At 38.7% G+C, this 22,061-nt stretch overlaps 1 protein-coding gene across 7 annotated transcripts in view; it reads left to right on the forward strand.

Moving 5' to 3' along the window:
- ZFYVE9 (zinc finger FYVE-type containing 9) overlaps positions 1 to 22,061 on the forward strand; it is a 64,313-nt gene that overhangs the window by 25,131 nt on the left and 17,121 nt on the right. For 6 of the 7 annotated variants that reach the window (XR_015222371.1, XM_086617712.1, XM_086617717.1 and 3 more), the window contains 8 exons: positions 445 to 549; positions 1,344 to 3,424; positions 8,542 to 8,641; positions 11,948 to 12,124; positions 12,457 to 12,626; positions 14,023 to 14,146; positions 15,868 to 15,990; positions 17,235 to 17,390. Coding sequence is in view for 6 of the 7 variants with exons in the window: in XM_086617712.1 (XP_086473838.1) it covers positions 480 to 549; positions 1,344 to 3,424; positions 8,542 to 8,641; positions 11,948 to 12,124; positions 12,457 to 12,626; positions 14,023 to 14,146; positions 15,868 to 15,990; positions 17,235 to 17,390 (3,001 nt within the window). In the remaining variant the exon portion in view is untranslated. The remainder of the gene's footprint in view (positions 1 to 444; positions 550 to 1,343; positions 3,425 to 8,541; positions 8,642 to 11,947; positions 12,125 to 12,456; positions 12,627 to 14,022; positions 14,147 to 15,867; positions 15,991 to 17,234; positions 17,391 to 22,061) is intronic. The other variant, XM_086617719.1, reaches the window with a different exon arrangement.

A 22,061-nucleotide genomic window follows, 5' to 3' on the forward strand; every position in this document is an offset into this window, starting at 1 on the left:
CACGGATTCTGCTAGCCTCATATACATTAAAAAATCAGAAGCACAGATCATTTAAACTACTTGTTCAAAGCCACATGAGCTAATTGGTGGGAGCACGGATCTTCAGATTGCTAGCTGGCCTTCTGGTTCTCTAGACTATTATTTTCCAACTGGTGTTGGAGTAGTTTTGTTCTTACCATTATGATGATCCTGATGGTTAGACACATTAATGTGGGAGACTGGAGGTAATAAAATCCAAAGCAAGTTTGGGGAGGTTGTTAATCTGAATTAAACAAGTTTAAGCACACAAATAATTTTTATTCCTGGAAAATACTTTTGATTTATGCATGTAATGTATTAAAATTTGATTTATAAAGGACTTCTTTTCTCCTTAAATCAGGGCAATATGCAGTGGAACACTGCTGACTGAAAGTTAAATGTCTGATTGTAATTGTTCTCTGGCAGGTTCAGACAAGAATCTGGTGGTCTTTCCCTGACAAATGGAGAACTATTTCCAAGCAGAGGCATATAACCTCGATAAGGTTTTAGATGAATTCGAGCAAAACGAAGGTGAGTCATTTTGAACGAGATTGTAGGTGCACGTTAGATGTACTCTACAGAGAAGACCATTGAAGAGGGAGAGATCTGTGACACCCTTTTTGGTTTTGAGTTGCAAATTAATCTCAGAACTTGCAAAAAACATTTCTTAATTTTGCATGGTGTGTCTTCAGTATTTGTTAGTAGTATTTTCTTCTGTTTCCATTCATTGTGTTTACTTTTTAAAAATTTCTCACTCTTTTAATAGAAAATCTTTTGAACGCTTTTCCAAGATAGGTTTTGTGAAGCTTAATCTCAGTGGCAATATTTTAATAATTTATTTTAAACAAATCAGACAAAACTTATTTTAAGCTTCTTTTGAAGTTTTAGGAGACTGAAGCATAGAAATGTTTTATTAGGTCACATAAATCATGTAATGAAAATTATCATATTTGAAGTATTGAACTTTTTGCTAAGTCTAATTGCTGCTTTTGTGCCGTCAAGGAAGTTGAACATTTTATGGGAGGGGGAATCTTTCTAGGCATTTCTAGCTGTCTAGAGTATATTAATCAATAGTTTAAAGTTGCCTGTGCAAATTCAACCTGATACTAATTGGTGTAGCTCTAAACTTCTTGAGTTCCAGAAGCATTATGCAATTACACTACTAATGGTTGACCAAGGATGTTACTTAGGGCAGATACGTTTTGCTGTTGTGCCCATATTTGAATATCTCTACATTTATATTTGGGGCATTCTAATGCAACAGAGTTAATAGAACCTGTAACTTTAATGGGACAGTAAGTTCTCTTATTTAAACACTTTTTCAGATGCCGCTGTTTCACCTACGCTATTGGGTGCAAAGTGGAATCAGATTCTAGATCCGCCTTCTCGCCATCTGTCTTTTAACCCAACTGTAGCCAACACGAATGAAGCTACGACTCCCAGTGAATGTCAACAGAGATTGAAGTCTTTCTCCTTGTCTCATTCAGTGACTACACCAACAGGCAGAGAAGATCACTGTGCTAATGGAAAGGATTTTAGCATAAGCCGAGAGACCCCAGTCATGTGGATTGATGATCAGGCAGCAGCAGATGATCAATTGATTAGAAGAAATAGTAATCGGGATGATCAGTGTAACACTATGGAAACAGGAGAGAAGAAATGTGGAGATACAGTTTGCTTGCCAGAGGAGAAAAATGTGCTAGTGGTGGCAGTCATGCATAACTGTGACAGAAGAACACTACAAAGTGGCGATTTGCTGGATTGTAAAAATTACAACAGTCAGTCCCTAATGGACACTATTAGCTTTACACTGGATAATGAACACCGACAGAGTGATCAGTTTAGTGTTACTGTAAATGGATCCATGGAAAAAGATATAGATACAGAAAAGCAAGTAAATAGGCTGTGCACTGAAGATGACTCTGTAAGTCATTTGATTAATGCTTCATCTGAAAGCCTGACCGTTGCATGCCCCTCCTCTCGATTAAAGGATGATTTTAACATGAGTAAAGATTCACTGTTATCAGAAGCTACAGCTGCAGGGATTAATGCAGTGACTGTCTTAGAGAGACCAGTTGATGGTACCATTAAAATGCAAGAAAACTGTCTATCAGTTGAAAATTTTACGAGTAAAGCCATTCCTCAGAGAACAGATCTAGAAGCTAAAAACTCTTCTTCTGGTTCAAGTAATGGAAGTTTAATCGTAGAACAAGAAACAACCCAACAGTTACAGTCTAGGCTATCTGGGCTCACCGAAACTTGTCAACTTGACGTGGCTGGAAGTGGCAATTACAAGGAATGTGTTGCAGAACATTTTGCCCCTGAGGATGTTAATGCCACTGAAAGCGAAGTCATTGAATGTGATAAAAATCTTGGCACAACGGACTTGCTCAGCATGGCAGAGCATTACCCTGAATCTCAGGAGATGACTAATTGGGAACTGACAAAGTTGAATGAGATGAATAATAAGCAAACTCTGGGAGAGAATGAAAGACTTTTGCAGACAAAACAGCCTGATGAGGCATGTAGTAATAGTAAAGAAGGTGGAGATGGGATGATGGAGGCAGGCATAGACTTAAAAGGGGCTGATATAGATGAGCTTGAAGGGTCCAGTCTCTCTGATGTGGTGGCTACATCAGCAACAAGCTCTCTGTCTAATGGTTGTGATTCCTATGGAATGCAGAACCCAGTTGTTGCTCACGTTCCAAAGACTTTACCCTCCAAGGAAGACTCGGTAACAGAGGAAAAGGAGATAGAGGAGAGCAAGTCAGAATGTTACACTAATGTTTATGAACAGAGAGGAATTGAAACCACGGAAGGGAGCAGTCTGATTTTAAACAGCACTGGTGACCACATAAAGAAAAATTATTTACATAATCTTTGTAGTCAGGTTTCATCCATGCAAGGGCAAACTTCACCAAAACCAGTGACTAATCTGCAATCTATCAGTGTTCCTTTTGGTGGTGCGAGACCTAAACAACCTACAAATCTTAAACTGCAGATTCCAAAGCCATTATCGGACCACTTACAAAATGATCTTGTTCCCCCAAATTGTGGAGGTAATAGTAAAAACAAGAATGTCTTTAATAAGACACATTTAGGGGATACAGCAGATGCGTTTCCTGGTGAAATATCCTCAAACACCTCTGTTACTGATACTAATGGGGAACATTTAGAAGAGTATGAATCTGGAGTCTCTAGTAGTCCGTGCCTTGCAGTAGCCCCAGATAGTCCAGATAATGATCTCAGAGCTGGTCAGTTTGGAGCTCCAGCCAGAAAGCCTTTTACAACTTTGGGTGAGGTGGCTCCAGTTTGGGTTCCAGATTCTCAAGCGCCAAACTGTATGAAATGCGAGGCCAGATTTACATTCACCAAAAGAAGGCATCATTGCAGAGCTTGTGGGAAGGTAAGTTTGAGTTTTGTGAGTAAGCTCAAAGCACCCTTTTTTTTCTGATACTGCACAAAATCAGATCAGAGGACTTCCTAAGCCACTGGCTACAGTTCACCTGTGACACCTCTTCCTAAAAAGCTGTGTTTGATTTGTGAAGGAAAAGAAAGGAGTTTCTAAACTCTAATCTGTTTAGGGTTCTAATAGAGAATAACTGATTGTTATTTATAACTGAAAGAATTGTTGGCCTGCACAACCAGTGTATTTGTTGATTGCGACAATGAACATCATTGGATTCATGTCAAACTGCTATAAAATGGCTAAGTGCGGGAAACTAGTTTGCAGGAATTACTGCATCAGTAATCCCATTAAAGACACTGAAACATGTTGATGTGAACTGGAAGTGTGCTGTTGAATTGCTAGCATTCCTACTGGTTTAGATGGCTGATCTACTCTGTTCCTTTAGGTCTTCTTTACTAACTTTTCTCATATTGCTTACATTATTTTAAAGCACATACATTTGCTCCTGGAAAAAAATACAGTAAATTATCTGTAACCTGATGTATGTACACATGGTGAGAAATTTTGTGATGAAGACAACTAAAACATAATTTCTGTATCATTTTCTGTTGTATAAGAAATATTTTACTGTTGACTTTTTTTTGAAGTTTTATATATGTGCCATCTAGGTCAACACAAATTATTACATGGCAAGTTTATGGTAAATGATTAGCTTGTAAAGTATTTCCAAATATCTTGTTACTGAAATGCAAGTCAGTGGCATATGGGAAGTAGGAACTTAGGAAAAAATATGACAATTCAAAAGTGATCAACACTCTTGTCAAGTAGATATTAATGAATATTTTTAAGATGAAAAGAAATACTAAAACCCACTAAAAACTAGAGTAAAAGTAACTTTGGTTCATTTAGGCCCTATCTAAAGATTTCTGAAGTTGATTGAAAGGCCTCCTGACTGCTATGGGCGGTATCTTTTGCTACCAGAAGAGTGCAGGGAAGCAGAATGACCTGAACAAGGACCTAAAAGAAGCAAATATATCTGGAAAGCTCAAAGCCTTATGCCACGTGTTTCTGGAAGCAACCTAGCAGAAAACCCAGGTTGCTGCTCCGTAATGGACTACGCATGTGTCCCATTTGTCCCTTTAGTAACCAAAATACATAGCACTCCATCTCTTCACTGCAATGCCAGATAAGTAGATTTTATTCAAATTTGCTTTTGAGACATGCTGAAAAATCTTTCCCAGGACACTTTTAAGAGCTAAGCAGACTTTCATTGTGCACTGGTCCAGGACTTCCAGTTGCGTCTGCCCATCCTCTCGCAGGTTGATTGCAGCACAAGTCCTGATGAGGAGCTAGTAACCCCAGATGATCAATAAACATCATGAGGTACATGCCTGCCTTTTGTGTACCTTTCAGTTAATATTAAAGGGCTCAATCTTTTTCTTACTGCAGTTAGGGAGAATCTGTAAGGCATATAAGTTAAAGGAATGTCCATAATTTTAGCTTTGATATGTTAACTTACACTGTCAGTTATTTAGGTAATTCTTTTGGTTTTTATGAGTTTAAAAAATACGACTACTATTTTCAGCTACAGTAATGTTTTCTACTTATTTTTGTGTTTTAAACAAGTTCGTTGCTTGGATTTAATTACTTCATTGTAATAACTGAAGCCCTGAATTGCACAAATGAGAAGCAGAAAACGAAAATGTCTGTAAACAAAATGGATAAAACATGCACAAATAGAGCAAGGCCAAAAAATGTAGTGTGTTTTTTTTTCTTTTTCTTTTTTTTTTTTTTTTTCCCCCAAAACTACTGAAGACAAGCCTTGAGAAGAACAACCAGCATTGTTTTGGATGATATGTGGGGAATGGATAAAAGAAAAGGTCCCTCTGCTCTGTAGACAAACTTGGTTCTCAGATGTGAAAAATGCATTACACATTAATATTTAATGTTCTTGGAGTGTTAGAATGATGCTCAAAACAGCTTGTTTCTAGAAGTTTTTGTTAGCTAATGTAGTCTGGGCCAAATTTGCACACATGCAGTCAAAAGATGTGGCAGAAAATTCTGGTATTTCATGTCTTTGTATGTTACTTTCTCTGAAAAAAGCACTCATTAATAAACGCTAAGAATCAGTACAGGTCAAATAATACTTAGCACTTACTGCAAATTGCTTTACAACGCTGAATTCCTGTAACGATTCCAGGAGGAAAGAGACCAAAGGCCTTGACAGACAAGCTCTGATGAATCTAGCTGTAGTGGCTTGAGAGATAGCTATTCTCAGCTCTCTGCTCTTGCTTTCTGGTTAAGATAACCATCCTCAAAGCAAGTCCCATTGACCACGTGCCTGTGAGATGTAGGTAACTACTGAATCCCAGTGACACTTCCACTATTTCTATTAAATGTGTGGATCTCACTCAAAGAATTGGGGAGATAGTGTCTTCAGCTCTTGCAGTTAATTGTTTCTAGGGGAAGTCATGGGACTAAATGTTTTTGAACACAAGCTTTAGCACAACAGTTTCTTTTTAAGTTTTTTTAGCATCACGACAAATCATTGTAGTAGGGATGAATGTATGTGTTTCATTTGGGAATGAAAATGGCATTTAAAAATAGTTGAGTGGCACATGGGAAGCCTGCCTCTGTTTTTAATTTCAGGATAATAATTGCAAAATTAATGGAAGATATGAAGCTCAGGGGAATGGTAGAAAGTAATACATTTACAGAAAATTTTGAATTAAAATTCAGAACCTGAAGAATGTATGTGAACACATTTATAATTTTTACCTTATGTGTTTATGTATTTTCTATTGTCAGATGAAACAGTTGTCCTTGCTAGAAAAAGAAGTCATCTTTTCACTGACAACCCAAACTATATTTTTCCACTAAGATATAAAAAAAATCACCAACCTTCCTAGCAACTAACGCTTTAACAACTCCCAGTCAACCTGAAAACCCTAGTAACATAGAAACTGGTTTGACACTGCTGTATCGTTTTTTTATAGCATGATATACTGAGATAATGACTCGGGGATTGTTGATAACTAGACTGAATTGTCACTTGTGCTGGATTGTGTTCTTGCTCTCCATTACTACTGTTGGAAAGCTGATGCAGCCTGAGAGAGGAGGTGTAGATGTTCTATCATTGCTCCTGTCTTTTATTTTAATATTTAGATCATTGCAGTTGGGAGCTTTGCTGCATGCACGATGTGTTGTTTGGTAAAGGGTCCTAAATTAGATACTAATTTGTGTTAGTCCTTCATTTATGGTTGAAGACATTGATTTTTCCGTGTTCAATACTGAAATTTTGACTGGAAGTTTCTCCCAGAGAACTGAACTGAAGTCAAATGTCTCTAAAATATGCTGTGATGTTATTAATATTCCCTAGAATGCTTGGAAATTGGGTGAAGGTGTAAATGCAGGAATCAGATTTTTAAAGTACATTTGCTTTTTTCCTTTTTTAAAAAAAGGTTTTCATATTCGTGGAATGGTTGTGGTTTATTTTTGCGTGAAAATGCCAGTGTATACACACTTATATTTGGTTTCTGAAATCTTTTAAGTTGACATAATTAGGAAACATTAAAATTGGTTGTAATGGGTGAGCTCTTTCTTCATATTCAATTTTCAGCTCTCATACTGAACTCAGAGCTTGTTTTATGTATGCTCATTTTAAATGCTTGCCACTAAAAGTCTGCAAAGGTAACAGGCTGCAAAGTGGTCGTAATTTGGTGTCATCTTTGACTTGGCTGAAATTTAGTTAGGCTTACATATATTTTAATATGAAGATCCTGTGTGGTTTCTTGTCTGTATTACAGAAATAGTGCTGTTGAAGTGATGATGGAATAATTTTTTGGATTAAGAAAGCATTTCAGATCATAATAACGCATAGTGAATTGTAGCTATAATATCCACCTATACTAAAATTTGAAATTCTCTCTTGATATCTGAACTAATTTGTTAGGTAGCTGCTGCTATTTCTGCTATTTCCTGAGTGTGACATCAGCTTTCTGCATGAAGTGGATGTTCATCAGTATCTTCACATGTCACCGAGTAATAACCTTGAGGATATTCTGATTTTTTAAATAAAGAAAATACTATTATTTAAAACAAATAAGAAATCCTTAGGGCACCCTAATTTTTCTGTTCTGCAGGATTTTGAGATTGCAATTGCTATTGTAGGATCATATCTGCATGCAGGTGTTTGTTTTGGTGCACAAGCTCTGCTCATGTTTCATGGTTTTGCTTGCCTGTGGGAAGCCTCAACAGTGTTTCATGCCCAGGACTGGGGAATTTTTAGAGCTGGTTCAGGTGAGAAGCGCTAGCAACGCAGCTGCATCTCCCCAGCAGGTTGTTCCCCCAGTAATTTTGCACCGGGTACCCCCTTAGCAGCCAGTGTGTGTAAAATGCAGTTCCTGACTTCTCTCTAGTGTCAAGATGCTGTAATGTTTGTAAGCATGTAAATAAGAGCTCTTTTTTTGAGATATATATAAATGGAGCAAGATTTTTTTGTAGTACCACTGTAATTCAGTTTTTCAAATGTCTTGTTTTATATGTTGAACACTTAAAACATTTTGATAGCATCTTGATACATCACTGTTCCCTTAAGTCTCAACTGAGGAATAGCTTGTTATATATGAAGGGATTAAATAGCTAGAGTTGCTAATATGGAGGAATCGCCCTGTGGCAAATAAAAATGACTTGTTTGAATTAATCTTTGCCACATCAATCTCTTATGTAGAGAAAACTTGTGCATTTCAACATTGGAGATTCTAGAAAGTTCTCCTGCTTTAAGACTGAAATTAATTCCCAAACTGTTAATTCTGCAAGAGATTGTAAAGTGGTAGGAATTTATTAACCCATTGTCTTATGCTGAACGTATTTTAAAAACACCACTGTGCAGTATCAGGACAACATGCATTTCTGTGTTCCATGTAATGCTGCTTCATCAGGATTAGTAGGAAATGCACCCTTGGCAGGTAGTACTCACCGTGGCTTTAATGGGAAAATATGATAATTTACCTCATTTTGCATGTCTAAAGCTTTACAGATATTCGCTTGTCTGAATTCATCAGTTCATCACGTATTTTTGAGCAACACTTAAGTGGTTTCCCTTTTAATTCCAGGTTTTTTGTGCGGCATGCTGTAGCCTGAAGTGCAAGTTGCTGTACATGGATCGAAAGGAAGCTAGAGTGTGTGTAATCTGCCACTCAGTACTAATGAATGGTAAGTGGAAAGAGAATCTGAGATGCAGCACTTCTCTGGCTTTGTGTTGAGCTGCCGTGATGATATTTAAAAAAAAAAACACAACTTTATTTGTATGGGTAAGTACACTAAACCAGCAAAGGCCCTTGAGAAATCAGCATGGAATCTCTGTGGAGCTTAGGAATTTCTAAACTAAATATGATTAACAAAAGGCAAAAACTGGTAAGGCTGTGATGAGTTTGAAAGCTTTCCGTTGTGAGTACTGTATCAAGATTGCAGAAATTGTGATTTTTGGTGGGTTTTTTTGCTTTTAATTCAGGAGCCTACTTTCTGTCCTTTGATGCCTGAGTGGATAAGCTGTTAAACTTTTAGATATGGGTAAGCAGAGTATTCTTCCCACTGTATCTTTAGGCTTCCGAAAATTTCAAGAACTTCCTGAGCTGGCATTTACCTTTGGGTGATTTTGCTGTCCAGTTGAGTTCCATGACACTGAGATAGCTGTTGCTGAAAGAGTTGATGTTCATTTTTTATGTCTCAAACTGAGAAGGTAGAAAAATTGGATTGGGTTGAGAGAGGATCTATGTGAGTGCTTAAATCATGAGAAAACCTGTCTCATCATGAGAAATTCCAGGCACTCTGTCTTTGGTTTATTAATGGAAAGGTGAATAGGTGATGATCTCAGAGTATAAATATATATCTTGATAACTGAAACTTGATGACAGAAGTCACTTCAATTGTAGAGGAAGGTCTGACAGGCACATCTTGACAGAATGGTAGAATTGATGGTAGAATGAGATGTCAACCAAGTTCAGGTCCTAAATGCAAACTTTTAACTGTTAGAATAAGTAACTGTCCTATCCTACTAATTATCAAACAGTTATCATGGAATCTTCATTGCTGCAAATCTTTAGTTAATCTTTGGAGAATTTGATAAAAGATTACTGCTGTAGTTTTAACCAAGAATTAGTTAGGAAAATTCTCTTTTATGTCAGTGTTCAGACAAGATAATTTTGACGATATCTTTACATGTTACTGTATAGTGGATTATTTGGGCTACTGTTTTCAGAAAGATCTGTTAATTTGTTGAGCATCTGACTAAACTTAGAAGCTCATAGCTTGATTTTTTTCTCCAAAGAAGTTCGGTATTGTGCAGGTTCAGTTGAAAGTAACTGAGTGCTTAGTCTTGAGATGAGCATCCAGAATCAGTAGACAATTTCTGTTATTAAACAGGAATATTTTTTTCTGTTTCAAAAAGATTAAAGATTAATCAGTGTGCAGTGGTAGGTTTTAATTATTAATAATTCTTTACTGTAAGCCAAATGTGTAAGATGACAGGAAACTGTAGGTCGTAATATCTAGAAATTAAAACAGAGTCCTGATGATGATGTTGAAGGGGTGCTAAAATGTTAAATTTCAAGACAGAGAAATTACCACATTTCAGGGTATACAAGAACAAGGAATTACACATACACCTGGCAAAAGGCAGCTGGCTCCTTTTGGTGGTGAGTAGGATTTGTTTTCATCTGGGGGAAGAATCCGAAAATATTTCAGTTGAAACCAGGAGTGTTCTTGTAAAAAGGCATAACAAAATTGATCATACAATGATTTCCTTTTAAAAGCCTTTCTGTCCTGTTGCCAGGACGGATGCACATTAATGGCAGCGAACAGTGACACCACTGCTGGGTTTATTAGAGGGAGAGGGCTGCCTGCACACTTGGGTGTACTTGCCCTGGGCTACTTCTCTGTTTCTATCCCTGCTGCAGTGCTTTGTGATGATGCTTTTGGTTACTGGTTAGTTAACCTGTAGCCCGATTGTATCTGATGCTTCCTGCTCCTTGCAGTTTCTTTGTCAGTACAGGTTTTTTTTCCCCCCACTCGGCACAGCAGGTTAAGCATTAATCTTTGCAGTCTTAGAACCGGGGGTAGGAATCGCACTTTAAAAGTAGCTATTTCATTTGGTTGCTCTGTGTCTGGTTTGTGCTTCACTGAGGTGGTGGGGGGAGGGTTGTGTGTTTTTTGGCACTTTTCCATGGCCAGGCTATGTGTTTAATAAGTTTCCAATGCTATTTTTACTGTATTTTCAATTGGTAGATATGCCGAGTTGGCACTTTGCTTGATTTAGACATGGCTTTAAAAATGTTCTTTTGCTATGCTATGACTTTTCTAATAAAGGGATCCTAGACATGTAACTTTTCTTCATGCATTTTAAACACTTCCTTCTTTCAGGAACTATACTCTAAATGAATACAGAATTGCTGTTAAAAAAATACATAAATTTAATTAATCTTCTCAAATGGAAATGTCAATACCTTTTCCATTGGCAGGTGTTTCCCTCTATTGGTTTTGCAGGTTGATGGGAGGAAGCAGGAGTGGTTTATGTTCTGTTGTGTTCTGTTTGGGTTCTTTTTGGTCTTGTTATTTTCACCTTGGTTTTCTGACAATTCCTAGCCAAAGGAATCCAAAGATGTGCGTGATTTATTCAGGCTTTATAGCTGCTCTGAGAGCTTAGGTGGAATGATATTTATGCCTGACTAGAGGAATGCATTTATTTGTAACATACTATTATGGCTGAAGGTGCAAGCGCACATATGAATTTTCTGATGCCTTGCATAGCTACAAGCCTTCCTTACAGATGCATAAGAAGTGCTGTGGAGATACAGTCTGTTTCACCAGCTAAAGGAGAGATTTCCCTGGGATGAATGTTGTTGACAAAGAAGTTTTATGTGTTGTTGTTTGGGCAATTGAATTAAGGCTCAAGTCATGCCTTCAGAATTAATAGCATAAGGGAGTTTTTATAGTTAAGAATATAAGTTGTTGATATGATCTGATCTGATCTGCCCTGGATATAAAGAAACGCAAGGTGCTTTTTCTCATATACAAAAGATAAATCTGCTCAAGTGTCATGTAAGTTATAAAACATTTGTAATAGGAATGCCCATCTGTCCATGCAGTGTGATAAATATACAGCGCTTGCTCTCTCTCTCTCTCTCTCTCTCAGAATTGAGTGTTTTCAGTTAAATCTTTGAAGAGGAAATAAAATGAAGCATGAGGAACTAAGGATCATTCAGGTCAAAGTGGATTGTTAAAATTTTCACAAAATGTTTCTGTATGAACTGATATTTTTATTGCAGAGGACCGGTGCTGTTTCTCATCCCGCTATGCATTTTCTTGCTTAATTAAAGTCTCCTGAGCTTTTAAATAAAGTAGGAGAGATTGTCTTTGGAAGGTGGCAGGGTCCGTACCTACCGTAGCTGAGAACGTAACAGTGTTTTGGTCTGCTAGATACCTTCCTTAGTGCTCATGTTTCTTCTTCTTTGTTTGCTTTAGCTCAAGCCTGGGAGAACATGATGAGTGCCTCAAGTCAGAGTCCTAACCCTAACAATCCCGCTGAATACTGTTCTACTATCCCTCCTTTGCAGCAGGCTCAGGCCTCGGGTGCCCTGAGCTCTCCGCCTCCCACTGTCATGGTACCTGTGGGAGTTTTAAAGCATCCTGGAGCAGAAGGTATGAGTACTTCTTTTTTCTTTCAATTTACCTGTAATAAAAACTTGGAAAGAATAGCTGCACTTCATCCATTCCAAATACTCTAGCTAATGCCAGTTGTGATATTCCTGCCCTCAGTAGGGACATGAGGATTTTAAAGACAAGCAAACTATCCTCAGCAGGTGTGTTTATACATGATGCTGCCATAGGGAATGCATTAGATGATGTCTTAAGTCCCTTCCAGTCCACATTTCTCTATTTATTAATTTTTTCAGTTTTGCTGTTCTGTACTCAAATTTTCCAGTCAATATTGCTGTGAGATCTTAAGCCCTATTTTTTTATGTTCTCTCTAGTGGCTCAGCCTAGAGAACAAAGGCGTGTTTGGTTTGCTGATGGGATATTACCCAATGGAGAAGTTGCCGATGCAGCCAAACTGACAGTGGCTGGGACAACTTCCACAGGAACTTTAGCAGTGTCACATGATCCATCAAAGCCCGTAACCAACAACACTTTATCAGCAGAAGTAAGGAACTGTTAACACTATTCACCTCTCAAAATACCATGCTTGCTTTGATTGTGAATACTGTATTAGCTTCTGTGGTGATTTCAGTAAGACTGATCTAGGAAATCTGTTGCGCCTTGTCTTAGTATATTGTATAGCAAGTGTCCTCACTTATCCTGGGCTGCATCCAAAGAAGCGTGGCCAGCAGGTCGAGGGAGGGGATTCTGCCCCTCTACTCTGCTCTCGTGAGATCCCACCTGGAATACTGCATTCAGCTCTGAAGTCCCCAACACAAGAAGGACATGGAGCTGTTGGAGCAAGTCCAGAGGAGGCCATGAAGATGATCCGAGGGCTGGAGGACCTCTCCTATGAAGACAGGCTGAGAGAGTTGGGGCTGTTCAGCCTGGAGGAGAGAAAGCTCCAGGGTGATCTTATAGCAGCCTTCCAGTACTTAAAGGGGCCTACAGGAAAGCTGGAGAGGGACTTTTTACAAGGGTAAAGTGATATAGTGATAAGACAAGGGACAATGGCTTGAAACTGAAAAAGGGGAGATTTAGATTGGATGTAAGGAAGAAATTTTTCACTTGGTGGTGAGGCAGTGGAACAGGTTGCCCAGAGAAGTTGTAGATGCCCCATCCCTGGAAGTGTTCAAGGCCAGGTTGGATGAGGCTTTGGTCAACCTGGTATAGTGGAGGGTTTCCCTGCCTATGGCAGGGGGGTTGGAACTAGATGATCTTTGAGGTCCCTTCCAACCCAGGCAATTCTATGATTCTATGAGTCTATGATTCTAAGATTTTAAAGTTTGCAGAGTGCTGAAACAACCATATGTTTTGAACTGAAATGAACTATTATGGGGCAGAGCACTAAGCAGTGTTTGAAGTCTGTGTGGTAGGTGGTCTCCAAGTGTTTGGCCATACAGCCTGTATATGAAGGATATTTGTTTAATGCATGCTTTAAAAAGCTGAGTCATGGTCAGTAAGGAGTTTGAAACAGTAAGATTGTCATATCACAAAGCAGAAAAATACTTCGTTTGACACTTCTCATAAAATGATGTATGCAGGAAAGTGCAGGTATAATCTAGCAATGTTAAATCCACCATACCCCATGTGAGTGGAATTGAGACTTTGCAAAAAGTTCCGATGGGCATAGGTATATTAGATTTTGTCAAGAAATGGGTATGTGTGGTGGTAGAGAAGGGAGATGCAGTCTCTGTCTAACCATGCTTTTTAGTAATAGTTCACATACAGGAGTCGATCACATGATCATCTATTGTTAAAGAACCAAATTACTGGTGCTTCTGGTTCTTCAGCAGACAGAGACTCCTTCACCTGCATCTAGTAATCTAGTCAGCCAGCTCTTACGTTTTTTCATTATTGCTTTTGTAATGATGTCCTTTCTTGTTGTTTGCTTCTTGTAGACTGATAATGCTTCTGTGTTCTCGGGAAATATAACTCAGGTCGGCAGTCCTGTTGGCAGTGCAATGAATCTAATTCCTGAAGATGGTCTTCCTCCCATTCTCATCTCCACTGGAGTAAAAGGAGGTGAGGGTATAATTTGGCAGCTAGCTTTTATGCTTACCAGTTGCAATTAACCTGATAATTACTGTGTTTATTTTAAAAATAAGATGCTGGCAATATGCTGAATATTTGAAAAAATTCACGGTGGGTACTCATGGCTAAATGTTGTGACACTCATTGGCACCATTGATCCTTATCAGCATCCAGGAAGAGCCCCGTCTTGCAATTAAATTACTGTAAGAAGTAAAACACAAAGCAAAAAGAAAATTAACTTTAGTCCAGAAATATGTGCTAATTTCTCCACTAATCGGACTGTGGGGAATGTTTCACACAGAGATACATTTTAATTAGCCTTATGAATATTCATGATCCCCTTCTCTGAAATTCTCTTGGAACATCCGCTCTGTCTGAGGCATCCCTGAGCACTGCATTCAGCTGCACTATTGCACATCTTGGCCCACAGGGAAGCTTTTAGTAATTGTGATGTTCCCTCCCAGAGTATCCAAATGGAGAATTCAGAAAATTAAAATCTAATTTTTAGAAGGTTAAAAAAATGCATATATTTGTTTATCTGACAATTGCTTTCCACAGTCTGATTCATGACATCCTTGAGTACGTTCCTGGGATTAACTTCTTTTTGCATCTTTGATTTTTTAATTCCTATTAAATATTTTGCTGATACAGTGCATTTCTAATGTCAAGCTGGAAGTAACCTTTTATTGCAGGATAGTGTCAAAACCAAAATGTGAGCAGCATTTAATTTCAAAACAAATCTGTTCCATCCTGTGTTAGCTGTTCATGTGGGTGCCTGATTATTCAGTCTCCTCCACAAAAAAGGAGTGAAACTACCGTATACTTTTCAGCTTTTATATAGATAACCTCACATAAATCGTATTTTGTATGCTAAGTTGGTTTTGTTTCATATGCTGTCACATACTGGATTATCTTTGCAGCATTTTACTTCTGATATTCTAATTCTATTTAAAAAGATTTCAAAAATATTTTTCACATTAGAAAGCAAAATTTCTGTTCTTTCTAGATAATTTTAGCTGGAAAGGTAATACATTTCTTTCAAGATCTGTTTTCATCAGTGTAACTATTTTTGTTAAAGCTTAAAGTAGAGTAGATTATAATCACATGGATGAAAAATTTTGATTTGCTAGTCATCTGGTCTAATCATAGAGGGACACTAAAGACATCTTTGAAGTTTCATGTTGGGACCTATTTTACACTGGATTTAGACCTTCCATGATTTGTAAAAATCTTCATTTATTTAGTGTTCCCCCTGTTATTATCTTCCCAGTAGCTAATGCACGAAGACGTAAGTTATGTGACATAGGGGTAGACCGTGTGTTGGTGTTTGTAGTACAGGACTGATGCTCTTGGGCTTTACTGTGATATAAATAATGGTTGTTAACTTCTTTGTCATTTGGGTTTCAGTTAACACCATGACAGATTTCTCAATTTGATTTCCATTTTCCCCTCCAGTTGATACCAAAAAGATGTTGATTTATAAAACAAACCACTTTTCTAAAGGATGTGGAGAGGTTATGCACATAAATGCTATTGAAGTTTGAAAATACCAGCCTAGGAAATGATCAATCAAACCAACAGTACTTAAATAATTTTACTTTAATCAGTCAAAAAAGCGAAAAGCATCAGAATTGGGCTTACCTGATCATAATGTAGAGTACTGTCCCAGGAAGTTAAGGACTTCATTGTGTGTTTACTTGTTTCTTTCATAGACTATGCTGTAGAAGAGAGACCTTCTCAGATCTCTGTCATGCAGCAGCTGGAGGATGGTGGCCCTGACCCTCTTGTATTTGTTTTAAATGCTAATTTGCTGTCCATGGTAAAAATAGTAAATTGTAAGTTTTTATTATTATTAATAAGGCTTGGGGTATGAGAGGGGAAATGTTATTATTAATAGGAAGAGCAGCATTTTTGTTTGGTAGGATAGTCTCTCACAACGTGCACGGATTGAAAATGTTGTACTTAGCCATATTAAGTTAAATTACAAAGGGCTCTTTTCCAGTGCTTTAGACATCAATACAGATAGTTTTGTGTAGAAAATATAAAATAGACTTGATAAAGCCTTCAATCTCAGGTTTGGAGATCAGTGTCTGTGTCCTGTCCAACTTGGTAGGGCAACGTATTTTATCACTCGTTCTTCCTTTGGTTGCGTAACTCATTTTCCTGTCATCCCATTCTGGAAAAAGCAGATAGAATCCCATAGTAATATGCAGGTTCTCTTTCATTGTGCAACTCTTCTGTCTTTTTCTATACTCTGTGTGCGTGTGTACATGTGCTGAGAGAGGGAGGAATGATTGGGGAGGCATGTACAGATGGCTTCTCATGTTAGTGCCTCAGTTGATTTCTGCTGGATAAGAAAATATTATTTGAGAAATTGAGAAGGACAGTTTTGCAGTAAAACATTTTGGTTCTGTGAAAGGTTCGTACAATAAATTAAGATGTTGTTTATAAACCTTTCAGCATCTGGTTAGCAGTACAGTTTTTAACATACGTAAAAAAATTTAGATAGTATGCATATAGATACATACACATATTAGACAAAGGATTTTATTTTAATAACTTAGTGTTCTCAACAAATTAATTGGGACGCTTAGAGCATGTGTCATCACTAACATTCATGTAAAGCAGAACTACACAGTGATGTCTCATGAGAACACCTGACATCCAGCTACCCATAACAGAGAAGTGTCACTGTCTGAAACTGGTTTAGCTGTCAGCATTCATGATACGCACAGCCAACAGCCTGGCCTTTTCCCAGGTTCCTCCCATTTAAATCCTGTCCTTTAATTTGGATAGAGAAACTGCTAAAAGTCTGCTCCGTACTCCGTAGCATTAATCCCAGGATCTGACTGGGAGCTGTAATGCTCTGGCTCTTCCTTAGCTGTAAACTGGAAATGATTGAGCTGATTTTGTTTTGGATGCAACATACGGATTTAGAACCTGATTTGTCTGTGTGACGGATATCACAACCAAATGCTGTAAAATCGATTCTTGAAAGAGCTATCTTCATGTAGTGAAATTCAGGCATATTTTATGAAATCCTGATCTTCTGTTCTGATCCATGTTTTCCTCTCTGCAGATGTGAACAGGAAGTGCTGGTGTTTCACTACAAAAGGCATGCATGCAGTGGGGCAGTCAGAGATAGTCATTCTCTTGCAGTGTTTGCCCGATGAGAAATGTTTGCCTAAAGATATCTTTAACCATTTCGTGCAACTTTACCGGGATGCCTTAGCAGGTAGGAACGCTCTCTTAAAAATGGTTTGGATAGGTGATTGTACTGGGTCAGATACATTTTTATCATTTAGCAAATGGCTATTTTTTTAATAAAAAGAATGTAAAAAGAGAATAAGGATCAAAGCTGATAGGGGACCGAGTTGTTACTGGCTATTAGTATCCAGTGTTATATTCATCTCACCAAATAAAAGTAGTAGTGAGGTGCTGGTAACCTGGGGAGCTGCTCCAAAGATCTTCCAGCCTTCCTCTGGGTGCCAGCAGAACAAAGAAGTCTGGGCTATAAAGGCCACGCATAGACTATTACAGCAATGGAGCAGGATTCTGCCTGTGACAGCTTTGTGCTCAGCAGCCATTGCTGAATGTCTGCTCTGACTGCTGCTGCGAGGTGCTGGGGTGAGAATTTGAATACGGCTAACGTATCTGAAATTAGTACTGTACTTCATTGAGCAGTCAGAGTAGTAGGATGCTCAGCAGGGCTCGTGGGTACACTAATGATGTGGCTTCTGATAATTTTTTTATTTGACTTGAAGTCAGGGTAGCTTTTTTAAAGATACAGAAAGAAAATTTTGAGAATCCTTGTGAATAGTATGTTAAATATCTGCAAACCAGGTAGTTCGGAAATTTGATTCCCACCATGTGTGTGTCTATTGCCACATTATGGAGATACTGTTTATATTATAAAGTAATACAAATATATATGTATATGTGTGCCTGGAATGAATTTTAGGGCATTGCAGAAATTATCTCTGAACTTTAAATTTTAGTGTCTCAATTGCAAGACTGTATTATGTAAACCTTTACACATTTTACATTTGCTAAGTAAATGGGCTTCCGCTAGTGCCTATTGTTAGAATTGGAAAGTTGTTGCATAAAGAAAAATGCAAGTGTTTGGTTCCACTGATTAGAAAACGAAGCTAGTTTTCCAGAGGTGAAATTGGATCATTTTAAGGTTATATACTGAAAATACATTTATGAAGGGTTCTGCAAATCATTTGCAATGCCTTTGGGGTGACTGAATCCAACACTTTAATAAAATAATGAAAAAGATCTTTGTTTCCTAAAATGTCTTGATCCAACAAAGGTCGGCTTGTCCAGAGAGGTTGCCAGGATCTATTATCACGTGTCATAATGGATCTCGTATACCCTGGAAACAAATACCTTTCCAAACCTCACTTCATTTGCAATACTTTATCTTCTAATTATGATGTTTTTCAGAGGGAGATAGATATGAAAAATTGTGAGTGCATGCACGTACATGTGTGTCTGTGTATATATATGTATATTGCAGATATAAATCCAGCTTGGTGTGTATATTGCTATGAAGTTCTGTATAACTACACTACAGAAATACATAATTTATAACTCCTACATAATGTATTTGGAATTCTTTTTTTAGTGCTCTAGTGGTAGTAATTTGATATCCTACAATTGCACTGGTAGAAAGAGCTGTGTACTATAGTACAGTTCTTAATCAGAAACCAAATTTCACTCTTTAAGAATTCCACTGTGTGATGTTCATTTTGTAGAATTTGCTCTGTATTGTATTTCAGACATGTAGTAGAAGCAGATGGATACCTTGAGTTGCTGTTTAATACCAAACCTCTCTGGAGTTTGGCATTATACATAGCATCTTGATAAATTCCCATAGCATTTGGTAATGCACTCATTCAATATCCATCCTTTTTGCTTTCCAAATCATGCGTGTTTGAGAGGGAGAAGTACATATTAGCATATTTGCAGCCCTGGCTATTTTAAACATTATTCAGCCAGAGAGACAGGCTATGGTGCTGCAGGGGTTTCAGTTTGGTGGCTGTAATCCCTTGGAAGTGGTTAGCAGTTTGCACGCTGTTGTAGATGGAGCCATACTTCCAAAGTTGTTCATTTCGGAGGTACTGCACCTCTTCTGGTGAACAGATGATAGACATTCAGAGTAAACGAGAATTCCCATTAGAAGTCAGAGACCATTTAAAACCCTGCCTCACAGTTTCGTTTCTCATTATACAATACGATGGTTTAAATTTATTTTGACATCAGGAAACTGAAGTAAATTCTGTGGATCTTTTTTATTTGTCTCCTTTAGTAAATGTTTTCTTAAAAACAGTCATAAAATAAAAAGATGCATGTAATATTTTTTGTTGGAATGGAAACAAGAGTTACGTTTAGTGATGTTCATTTTGGTTTGAAGTCATTTTGGGTTTCTTGTTGGTTTTGTTTTCAGCTGAAAAAGACATCGTTCCACTTTTGTTTATTTAATTAAAGCACATAGAGTCATAGAATCATAGAATTGCCTGGGTTGGAAGGGACCTCGAAGATCATCTAGTTCCAGACCCCCTGCCATGGGCAGGGACACCCTCTGCTACACCAGGTTGCTCAAATCCTCATCCAACCTGGCCTTGAACACTTCCAGGGATGGGGCATCTACAACTTCTCTGGGCAGCCTGTTCCAGTGCCTCACTACCCTCAGAGTGAAGAATTTCTTCCTTATATCTAATCTAAATCTCCCCTCTTTCAGTTTCAAGCCATTGCCCCTTGTCCTATCACTACATGCCCTTGTAAAAAGTCCCTCTCCAGCTTTCCTGTAGGCCCCTTTAAGTACTGGAAGGCTGCAATAAGATCACCCCGGAGCCTTCTCTTCTCCAGACTGAACAACCCCAACTCTCTCAGCCTGTCTTCATAGCAGAGGTGTTCCAGCCCTTGGATCATCTTTGTGGCCTCCTCTGGACTCGCTCCAGCAGCTCCATGTCCTTCTTGTGTTGGGGACTCCAGAGCTCAACACAGTCTTCCAGGTGGGGTCTCACAAGAGCAGAGTAGAGGGGCAGAATCCCCTCCCTTGACCTGCTGGCCACACTTCTTTGGATGCAGCCCAGGATACGATTTGCTTTCTGGGCTGCCAGTGCACATTGCCGGCTCATGTTGAGCTTCTCATCCACCAGCACTCCCAAGTTCTTTTCCTCAGGGCTGCTCTCCATCCATTCTCCGCTCAGCCTGTGCTTATGCTTGAGATTGCCCCGACCCACATGCAGGACCTTGCACTTGGCCTTGTTGAACTTCATGAGGTTCTCACAGGCCCATCTCTCCAGCCTATCAAGGTCCCTCTGGATGGCATCCCTTCCCTCCAGCGTGTCCACAACACCACACAGCATGGTGTCATCTGCAAACTTGCTGAGGTATGCAAACTTGCTTGTGATATGTGAGACATATCACATATGTCTATAGTGATTTTTTTTCCATGAGTTACATTTATTTACTAGCTCTTCTTGCTCAGGTTTGAATTCCTTCAAGCCTAGAAGCACAAACTTGAATGTACTCGTGCTTCTTCCCAGGTGTTTCTGCTTTCCTCAGAGGATAACTTGTTTCTTGAGGCCGAGTCCTGTCTCTGTGCTAGGTATGGCTCTCAGCCATTTCCAGAGTATGGTTCTGGCATGTAGCAGCAGCAGAGCCCAGGCGTCAGACCTACAGGTCTGTACACTCAATCCTTTGCAGTTTGTCCTTCAGGTTCATCTCCTGTTTCAGCATGGATGAGATGTCAGCCTGGTGCAGCACTGCCCTGACCCTTCATTACTTTTCTTACGGGAAGTCCTCAACCTCAAGCTATGGTCTGATGTTAGGCCTTTATAATTGTAAAACAACGGAGAGATTTTGAAGGAAAAATAGCATTTTTCACTATAGATCGTATGCATGTGAGTTATAATAAATTGTGAAGTTGTTAATTAAGGCAAGTATTAATTGCTGTTCAGTTTCCATCACTTTATTTTTCCTCTGCCCCCTCTGTCATCAAGCTCCCTGCTGTGTTGCTTTTCTTGTTTTGAAATTGAAAGCTAATGATTTCTGTTGTGGTTGTAGTAGTTGTACTGTTGTAGTAGTAATCCCATGATTATCCTTGTCTGTTGGCTATAAGCCTGGCAGGAGGTCTAGTGAATGGAAAAATGAGAACTTCTGCCTGTCTGAATGGGTACTTTGAAGCGGCTGGATGTGTTAATATAGAGCTGCCAGATATGCCCTAGTGCATCAGCTCTTGGGTGGAACACAATAAATACTACTGTTACTTTTGTAGTGAAAATGCAAATCTGGCAACTGCTTGAAATGGCTTTGTGATTGCCCTGATTTTGGGGATATTCTGGCTGAGGGTGGATCTCTCCCAGTCACAGTTTTGTGTATTTTTTACCCAGCCTGGTTTCATTTAAATAAGGCGGTGGCTAATACAGAGTAGATCTACAAAGAAGCCCATGTAGATGTTCTGAACAGAGAACAGGTCAGCTGAGTGAATAATACACCCCTGCAAGTGTAGTGTGGAAAGGTGGATACAAAACCAAGCAGTGTATGAGGCGTGAGAGTGACTGTTAGGAGGACTGCCACAGACCAGTCTGAGGAAGTTTTGGGTGCTGGTAACTGCTACTCGACAGTGATAGTAAGTGAAGCATTGTGTCCTTGCCAATATGAATACGTTCTTTCCAAATTACTTCCTCATGTGTTTCAACGAAAAGATGCTGAATATGGTCAGAACTTTGAATGTTGAGTTTCATATGGTTTTTCTCGATGTTGGCATCTGCTACAAATGTGTTGTGCCATCAAGTTACATTCACGATCTTACCTCAGCTGTGTCTCTTTGTGGCTCTTGGTTGATAGTGTCTGGGTCTGTATTGGTTTTCCAAAGAGTATGCACTCATTTGCT

Source organism: Tauraco erythrolophus, chromosome 10 (genome assembly GCF_009769465.1).
Source record: "Tauraco erythrolophus isolate bTauEry1 chromosome 10, bTauEry1.pri, whole genome shotgun sequence".
NCBI classification, from domain to species: domain Eukaryota; kingdom Metazoa; phylum Chordata; class Aves; order Musophagiformes; family Musophagidae; genus Tauraco; species Tauraco erythrolophus.